This window comes from Notothenia rossii (genome assembly GCF_949606895.1).
Source record: "Notothenia rossii genome assembly, chromosome: 7".
NCBI lineage: Eukaryota > Metazoa > Chordata > Actinopteri > Perciformes > Nototheniidae > Notothenia > Notothenia rossii.
Genome location: NC_136905.1, coordinates 52566873 through 52576940, shown reverse-complemented (window position 1 = coordinate 52576940; position 10068 = coordinate 52566873). Strand labels below are relative to the sequence as shown.

Sequence of the window (10068 nt, the reverse complement as noted above, 5' to 3'; positions counted from 1 at the left end):
TGGAGTGAGATGGATCTATGATACTGGACAGTCTTTGTTTTATTTTCATCCAAAAACAGGGATGATAGCTGAGACTTCAAAGGTCTTTTATTTTGAAACTCTACATCAGAATGTCCTGATTTTTTCTGAGTGACTAGATGGGATGTCCTGCTATCACCCTGGAGTGAGATGTATCTATGATACTGGACAGTTTTTGTTTTATTCTCATCTAAAAACAGGGATGATAGCTCATACAATAGAGATTTCAAAGGTCTTTTATTTTGAAACTCTACATCAGAATGTCCTGATTTTTTCTGAGTGACTAGATGGGATGTCCTGCTGTCACCCTGAAGCGAAATGAGTCTTTGATACTGGACAGTTTTGGTTTTATTCTCATCTAAACAAAGAGGGATGATTTTTTTTTACTCTACCGTAATGCATAGGATATTCGCGCACTGCAATATCACTTGAGGGCTGGCTTGACTAGGTTTTCCCGAGTGGAGGCTGGCTTGACCGCAGTTAGTTTAGCATACTCAGCCCGACTCAGCCTGGTTGTTCCTGGCCCTAGAACCACGATTGTATGGGGCCATTACATCACCAGAAGTCCCAATTTAAGGGGTCATTTCTCCCAAAAAAAAAATGTTTACTCACTATATCAACAGCCACACCAAAAATATTTTCCACCAGCCGCCACTGGGCCTAGGCCCTCTTTTGCGAGAGGGGGGGGGGACAGTGCCAGACCAGCTGGGTAAACAGTGCGTCCTAGCCATCATTGATTAAGGAGTTTGATGGCTTGATATCTCCGCCCAGATGGCAACAGTTCAAAATAAGTGGCAAGAGTGTGCCTCAGGTCACTCACAATATTGTGTGCCATTTTTAAAACTCTGTCCTTGTATAAGCTTTCTAGACTAGAACATTTGATTCCTGATGTTGCCGACATTGAAAGACAATCATATACGTAAAAAGAACATTCTTTGTTGAGACTTAGCATTTACTTTCTCAGACCATACATCCCATCTGAGCTTGTGGTCAAGCACAACACCAAGATACTTGTACTCAGTGACACATTGTATAGGCTCCCTATTTAAAAGAGTAGGGTTGGGCGATTGTGCTATTCTAAAATGTATTTCCATCTCCTTTGTTTTTGAGGTATTTAAAAGCAGGTTTGACTTCTCACACCAATTAATAAAGAAATCAAGGACAGTTCCCTGCTCCTCTTCCTCGTCAAATAGGAGGCTGACCAGGGCCGTATCATCTGCATACTCAATAAAGTGCCTGTTGGGAAAAGTGTTAATGCAGGACTTGTATAAAATGAATAAAAGAGAGGATAGGACACATCCCTGGGGTGAGCCTATCCAGGTAGTCATCGTATCAGAAAGTGTCATGCCTATTCTAACCTGCTGAGTTCTACAGCTGAGGAAGTCGACGATCCAGGAGATCAGACCAGGTTCAAGTGAGAATTCTTCAGTTAAAATATTTGCAAAAATACTTGGCTTGATGGCGTTAAAAGCCGATGACAAATCGGCAAATAAGATCTTTACATGGGCTTTTGGCTTCTCGAGATGAGTGTGCAGAAGATGCAACAGGGTCGCGATATCATCTTCCACCCCTCTAGATGCCTGATATGCAAATTGCATGGGATCTAAGAGGTGCTATGTTTGTGAGATGAAATACCTCTTAACTAAACACTCAAAGCATTTCAGTAAGTGCTATGGGCCGAAAGTCATTGGGCTCACTGGGCATGGGGATTTTAACTGCAGACCATCTTGAATACTCGACGAATACTTCACCATACCAGACCATCCTGAACTTGTAAGTTCCATTTCTTAAAATACTAGATGAGAAATGTTAAAACTTCCAAGTAAAATACAAATGTTAAGAGGAACAGACTGCTAAACTTAGCTAACATGGTTAACTATTTCAACCCAGTCTCACAGCATTTCGTGTAATAGTCACTAAATTAACCTATTGATTCGTGTTCACCAACACGATTTCCCGTTTGTTTTCGTGTCACACAGAACGATAAATAATAACAAATTAGAAGGAAAAAAAGATTTAAAAAAATACAGGTTTGAGTATTCTGACACAGAACGATTTTAGAAGCAATGTATTTCTATTGGTAGTATGTTTCTTGCCTGCACCAAATAATAACAAATTAGAAGGAAAGAAATACAGATTTCAGTATTCTGAGGCTATGAGCCCCATTTATTTTCCTCATGGACGGCAAAAAAAGTCTGATATTATACTATTTAAAATAAAAACAATAATCGTGGCTTGATATTGAGTAAGAAAATGTTTTTATGAACACACAGCTTCTGGTCTTCCAAGACCCGACCGGACTAAAAGACGTGCTGCAGGCACGAAACATATTACCAATAGAAATACATTACTTTTAAAATCGTTCTGTGACATGAAAAAAATGGGAAAATGGTGTTGGTGAACACGAATCAATAGATACAATTAATTTCGTGACTATTACACGAAATGCCGTGAGACTGGGTTGACTATTTACAAGTAACTCTATAGAGTGCTGCAGTGATGAAGTATTTGTGTAGGCCAACCCGGAAGTTAGCATTGCAACTGGTACCTTAACAAAAGTTTAATTCAAGAAAATAAGCTTTGTGGCCAACACATGTCTGTGATACTTAAAGGGCATCTTGGAGGTTTTGTTTTTTCTACATTTATGCTTAGACTTGCTTGAAAATTACAATTAAAAAAGTGAATGTAGGATTTGATATGTTTTACGAGACATAAGGGCAGGAATTCAGAGGGAAAGGAGCAATTTTGAGCTCTGCTGTTAAAAACGCCTTTTTTTTAAAGGTCATACGTCAAACGCGTCATATTACATCACAAAGGGTAAACATCTCCGCTCTCTGACCGCGGGTATAGTTAGTAGTTGCGTTGAGTTGAGCGGTTGTGTTTTAGTGAGCTGGTATTTTTCGGTAGTTTTACATTCTATTTCACCATTTGTAATCATGGTGCAGTATTGTGTTTGTGCAGGTTGCACAAATACCAGCCTGTCAGGACATCGAGTCCACAGTTTCCCTCACGGGAAAAGGACCGGAGCTAGCGTTCGTTCCTGGGTGCGTTGTGCATCCACCTCCCTGCAGCACATACTCTCCACAGCTTTATCAGGAAACCGTATTACTTCACTCTCCCCCCCCCTTTGCTGCTCTCTCTCTCTCTCCCCTCCGGTACACGGCACCGTAAGACGTAGTGTGGAGTTGCATTAGGTAACGCTGTTGTGCCTGTAGTGCTCCAGCCGTCTCCTTTATGTTTGTTTGTTTCCCCCTGTCTGTGTTGTTTGTGTGTGAGTCGTGGCTGTCACTCCTGACTAGCCTTGGGATCCATGTTTATTAATACGTTACACCGGCCGCTCTCCCCCTTGTTTCCCCCATGTTACGTCACACGCGGGAGGTCACGTGCCGAGGCTTTTGAACATTTCTTACAAAAACTACGCCTGTAGTGTATATTTCTGTATATTTTTTTGAAAATCTAGTGTATTCATCATTTTCCTACACATTTATTCACAGGTGTCTTTAACCTGGAAGTTGCTCTTTAACAGGTTTTGTTCAGCAGAATAATTTCCATATATTTACACCACTTTGTGATCTCGAAGCCTAAGTGCGATCAGCATACATGAAAAGCTAATGAAATTCTATAAACAAACTACATCAAAATCCATGGCTGTGCGTCACCACCGCTAAGCTAAAGGTGGACTTTAGTATTTTCATGAAGTCACTTGTTAGCAACCGTTAATGTTATGGCACATAGAAGCTTCGGACATGAGTGGAGTATTTGCCCACATTTGTTATTTCGTAAAACAAAACGTAAAAATCTCATAAGCTTGCGTTAACCACAGATCTTATTTTTGACTTCTAACCACACAACACAAAACTCAGAATTTGTTTTACTTAGAGACAAGGGAACAGGAAAGGGTCAAAGTCATTTTCAGGTTTTAGGACTCATTTCTGCAACACTTACTACTAACAAACTCTTTAATATAATGGAGTTTACCGTGACCCTACTTTAGTAAGGTTAATTTGTCTGAAATATATGTACACATCCAGTAGGAATCCTAATCAAGCATAGTTGTTTTGAACAGCGTTATCTTATAATGCACGTGTATTGCTCTGAAACATACTGTACCTAAAATTCTTCTTTGTTCTGTTCCTTCCTGTTGTCCTCGCAGAGGAAACCAAAGCTCCAGCAGCTCACCGGGTAATAAAGTCAGCCTTAGGAGAGAAGTGACAGGTAGAGTAGAGGTCAGGATAGCAGAAGAGAGAAGGAGAGGAGAAGAGAGGAGAACAGAGAAGGACAGGAGAAGAGAGAAGAGGATAGGAGAGGAGGAAAAGAAACAGCTTACTTTTACCTTAAACCTTGAGGGGGAAACTATACACCCTAACCCCAACCATAACAAAACATTACAGAAAAACAAAAGTTTAGCGATTGGCCAATGTAAAACCCTCTCCTGGAGGGCATCACCAAAAGAGTCTGGACCAAAAAACTCAGCCTACCTCGATTTTTGTCCCCTCCAAATAGGCTAAGGTTCAGAGTTGGATAATACTATTACCATACCAGCCCTGAGTGCAGAAAACATTCTACATTGTCAGGTCGCAGTCGAGAGCAGTTTTTCTGAAGTTTCCTGAAGTTTTCAGCTTCAGACAGGTCAAATGCTCCCCCTGAGCAACCAATCTCTCCAGGTTGAATGTACTTATTCTATCTGGAGAAACGAGACCTGACAAGAGCCCTTTTCACGCTAGCTCATGACCGGCAGAGTGGTTATAGCAGTGGCGAGCCATCAGGGCACTCTAGGGCCTGTGAGGGTCTAAGATATTCCCAAAAAAAAAAATCATTATATTTTTGTTGTTACATTTTTCATTAGTTTTAGCAAAAATAACTTGGTTTATTTGTATTCAAAATAACATTTCCAAAGAAATAAATCCTTTGAATCTGCCTGTTCAGTTTCTGTTGGAATGTGAAGGGTCAAATGCCATCTCTGCGAGTTACTGTGAAGATGGGAGAGCTTGTTGGTCCCTCTGTACATTCACAGAGGGCCAGCTATAGTAACTCACTGAGAGAGTAATTTCAAATGACAGTACATATCTTCCCTCTAAATGGGTGGGCTTTATTTTCGTGGGCTTTATGACAAGTTCCGCCCGCTGTGAGGTTTATACATGTGTATAAAGTGGTGCAGTGACACGTCCTAAAACCCGGAAGTAAGCTGCTGTTTCCCTCGACACAAAAGCAATGGGATTTCTCCATAGGATTTTGGAAAATAGCTTGAAATAAGGTATGTGGAACGAACCTGTTAGATAAATGCAAGTTTTGTTCAGCCGGATAATATCCACATGTCTACCCTACTTTTATAAGTCAGAGGGCCTAGGTATAAAAGTCACGGCTCGCCACTGGGTTATAGTACATTTGTAAAACCTCTTCTAAGTTAAACAGGCTGGCTTCTAATTCTTCCACTACTGCTTTAAGTTTTGTAGTGAAATGTAAGGTGTACTGCTGAACAAAAACCCTTGTGTCAACAGGCGAAATTGTCACTCTCAATCAGCTAATGGTCAAAAGCTCCCCAGGAAGCAAGCTGGGCGTTTAAGTTAATATCTATAGAGGCTAAATGGTGGTACTACAGTTTATGTTTCCTTAAAGTTGTAAAATGCGCTAAAATGGAAACCCAGAGTTATTTTCCCTCTCCGTTCTTTTGACTTAACCTGACTCAACAGGGCGGACATTTTGTGCAGATTGGACAGAAAACAATTCAAAGCTCCCTGCTACTACTTCCATTTCTTCCACTCAAGCTCACACTCAACAGAAACGGAAAGAGAGCAGGGGTGACCAATACGTCGATCGCGATCGACCGGTCGATCACAAGGGTAGTGTGGGTAGATCGCATGGCATTGAAGAAAAAAAGAAAAGAAAAAAACATTTTTTTTTTTTTTTTAAGGTTAGCCTATCATCCATCCTTACTATGGCATTTGCCACTTGATTGACGTACAGGTAAGCCAGTCTGAGTTGTATTGTGCCATACAGGTTCATGCAGTTAAGGCACCTACACACGGCGGCGTGCGTTGCCGCTTCAACACTTCTGCTCATTCACTTTGAATGGGGTGACGTCACGATTCGCTGAACTGCATTGTGGGAGCAAAGCGTAGCTTCTCTCGCGGTGTTCGCTGCAAAAGTAGAGCAATGTTCTACTTTTGCCGCCTCGACGGAGGCGTCAGCCAATCGAATCATATGCCAGTGCAAGCTCTAGCCAATCAAACCGTGTGCTTGTGTGTCTGGGGCGGGAGATTCATGTGATTGGTTGTTGGTCGAGTTTCAGCCCCCCCCGCCGGCAAGCGTCAACGCACGCAGCCGTGTATAGGAGCCGTTATGAGGGGGCCTCCCCTCCTCATCTGAAGCGCAAATGCAGCGCAATATTATACGCTTATGCGGCGCAATTAGTGTTAGCGCGCCACAGTTTATCCGCCGTTTAGTCCACTAGCACCAGTGGTGTAGTGGGCGTTGGACGCGGGGGTACGCCGTACCCCCACTTATTTGGAGCATGATATTTTTTTTAATAGTCTAATAAATATAAAATCATTGCCAGTGTTATCAGTTGCAAGTGTGTATTTGTTGTAATAATGACAAAAACATAATACATTTCACAGTAATTATAATAAAAAATAAAAAACGATTTCCTTAAAAAATGATGATTCGTCATCACGCTCGTGACCCCGCGGCGAGCTGGGGGTGTGTCAATGATGTGGCGGCAGCTCTTTCCCTCAAGAACGCTAACAAGAAAGCTCTACAATGGCAGGCAAACATTCTATACTTGACTTCTTTTCTAAAAAGAATGTCATTCACAAAAAGAAAGAGGCTAGCACAGGGGTCGGCAACCCCTGGCACGCGCGCCAGCATTGGTACGCGGCACCATAACCAGTGGCAAACTAGGAATAAGTGGAATAAGTGTGCAAAATATTTAAATTGTATTTTCGGATCCTGAACGAGACCGCCGCCAGAGCGCGTCTCCCCGTTACCTGCAGAAGGAAGCCATGCACGCAACGCAGCCCCGCTCTCTTTAACTCCAGGCGACTTTCTGCCGCTTTCCTCCGTGGTGCAGTGCTGATCGTTTCACCACGGAGGAAAGCACTTCACTAATTGCAGTACCCATAAGGAGCTGTACAAATGCCGCAGTTTTTGCGTGGCTGTGTATTTAGTTGAAAGTCCAGTGGCGATCAGCTCATCTCTCATCGAAATAATATGCTACAAAGGGGCGGACTGGCCATCTGTGTGTTGAACTTTCCTGTCGGCTCCCAGACCTTAGTCGAGGAGGGCAGAAACAACAAGCTTCAGGTTCAATAACCCACTTTAGCTTAAATGACTAGAGAGAGGCGAGCTCTTCTTGGGAGGCCGTTGCATTTATTTAGCTGTTCTTCTGTTTTTACAAAATACATCACAGACGAGACCTCTGTTTTTCTGCTTCCTCGTTTCACTTCCAGAAACATACACACGTTCCCTCACTGTCGCTCTACCATCCACAAACACACATGCACAAGCCACACCCCTCTCTCTCTCTCTCTCTCTCTTAAAGAGACAGCGATCTCATCTCACTCTGCATGACCATAATATCATAAAATGTGTGCTCTGGACAATCACAGAACGGACGATCGTCCTTATTATTATGCCGTTTAAACCAATTATTTAAATGTGTTTGTTAAATTCGGCATCATGTAAGTTGCGCTGAAAGGTCCACACACTGCTTCCCCGCAGCGAGGCTCCCCCGCCCTCCTACTGATAGTTGACGAGCGTCAAGCTCCTCAACCCCCCTCCCGTTGATAATTGTCGATCGTTGGCACGCTGATAACTATTTTTTTTTTAAATGGCACTTCATATCAGAAAGGTTGCCGACCCCTGGGCAGCACCGAAGCAACAAGTGAAGCTGCTACTAGTACATCATCAGAAGAGCCACCTAAAGATGTGGATAATGCTAGCACTAACGTTAACATTAGCTGCGCTAGCAACGTTCCCCTGGCTAGCTCAAGCTCACCTTTCCCAGAGGTATGGACGGAGGAGATGTGGCGGAGGAAACAAGAGGCACACCCGTGGATACACTGCAAAGCTGAGATACTGGGCTGCAAAGTTTGTTCATCCATTTCGGATTTATCAGTCTTCAAAACGCAAGGTGTGTGTGTGTGTGTGTGTGTGTGTGTGTGTGTGTGTGTGTGTGTGTGTGTGTGTGTGTGTGTGGGGGTGTGTGTGTGTGTGTGTGTGTGTGTGTGTGTGTGTGTGTGTGTGTGTGTGTGTTTGAAAAAAGCAGCGCTGTCTAATTTGAATAATTTCAAGTCCATATTCAATGTTGTTTGCATAAGTACGCTATATTTTTCGTTACGTTTATTTAATAAGTTAATTTCAGGACAACTTTGGGAATTGTGTTTGTTTGTTATGAGTTTTAAATAGATTTTGAAAGTGGAGATAGAGAGAGAGAGAAGCAGCGCTGTCTGCTTAGTTGCAATACTGTAGCTCAGGCATTTATGCAACTTAGGCCTATAAATTGTTTATGTAACTTATGTGCCAGTGTGTCCATGGTTTTGAGTCTGTGTGTGTTGAGCGCAGCGCCGTCTGCTTTTTGCAGTACAGTAGCCTAACTAAAGTAGGACTAAGCATACCGGTAGTTTCTGTGGACCTGTCTGCCCGTTTTGTGAGTGCACTGCTCGCGTGCGCACTTGTGTGGCATTGTTTGGGATGACCTAATTAAAATAGCGTCCCCCCAAGCTGAAAAAGTGTAGGCACCCCTGGAGTAGGGGATAGTCAAGTAGAGTAGACAAGAGCTAAACATACTTTAATACTACTGACAGCTCTATCGCTACATTAGCATGCTACATGGTCCTGTGGTATCTGACACACCTGTTACTGGACAGGTCCAGGTAGGTGATATTCGGAAGAAAGACAGCAGCTTGGGCAGGAAGGCTGGAAAGACGGTTGTTGTGGAGACCGAGAGTCTGGAGGCGGGGCATGTCCCTGAGCCCCTCCCAGGGGAAGGATGACAGCAGGTTTCCATCCAGACGTAGCTCTCGCAGGGCCTTCAGGTTGACGAAGCTACTGGGGTGGATGGAGGTGATGGAGTTGTAGGTCAGCCACAAAAAACGCAGCTCTGAAAGGTTGTAGAAGGCTGCCCGGGGCACCTTGGAGATAAAGGTCTTCTCTAGACGCAGTTTGACTGTATCAGCCGGGACGTTAACAGGAACGGCTGAGATCCCAGGGTCACTGCACTGCACCAACCTGCGATGGGAAATACAAAGATGTGTCATTTCTCAGTTCAATCATTCACACTATTTGATAATTTTAGCTTGAAAACATGCAATTCTCAAACACAATTTTGCTTGTCTAATGCTTTACATTGGTTACTTATAATACGTTAATTGTAGTTACCATGAGGATATTTCAAACAACCAAATGTGTAACATTATAGTGACTTTTCTTACCTAAAGGAATGCATGTGCATTTTGAAATGCTTTATAAACATGCTCAATGGATTTCCTACCAGTTGTTTTTCCCTTGGTGAACGAACAGCAGATGGACCGTAACAAATCTGTATTTTTTCAATTGCAAAGGCCTTTGTTTCATATTAAAAACTTGAATATTTAATATATAAATTCAAAATCTTCTTCTCTGATTTAGTTCACGAATATGCTTATTTTCCAATTAGAAGGATACATTCTCTAACTTGATTTGGCTACAAGAAGATTTCAACCCTTCATTTCATTTCAAACCTTTATTTATCCAGGTGTATCCCATTGAGATCATTGATCTCTTTTCAAGGGAGACCTGCTCAAGTAGGTTCCACATGAAACATAAAAAAAAAACATAAACAGAACAACAAAAGGACATCTTACAGAATCATTACAGGGATTACAATTTACATAACTATCCACATGAACAGGTACCAACAGCTTCCGATTGAGTAGCATCCAACCAAGCTTTAAAAACATTTCGTGGCATCGGATTGCTCAGTTTCCATTTCGATTGCAGACTATTCCAAGAGAGTGGAGCTGCGCATCTAAAACCTGTCTTCCCTAAGACAGTCCTAGCAGTTGGCAAATT

General features: G+C 42.5%; 1 protein-coding gene across 1 annotated transcript in view; it reads right to left on the bottom strand.

Moving 5' to 3' along the window:
• The window catches only part of lrit3b (leucine-rich repeat, immunoglobulin-like and transmembrane domains 3b), a gene marked incomplete at its 5' end in the record, with an annotated part of 67670 nt that extends 58395 nt beyond the window's left edge, over positions 1-9275 (bottom strand). Inside the window, 2 exons of the mRNA XM_079692804.1 lie at positions 4129-4214; positions 8872-9275. Of these exons, the coding sequence (XP_079548930.1) occupies positions 4129-4214; positions 8872-9275 (490 nt within the window). The remainder of the gene's footprint in view (positions 1-4128; positions 4215-8871) is intronic.
• Between the last annotated feature and the right edge of the window lie 793 nt (positions 9276-10068).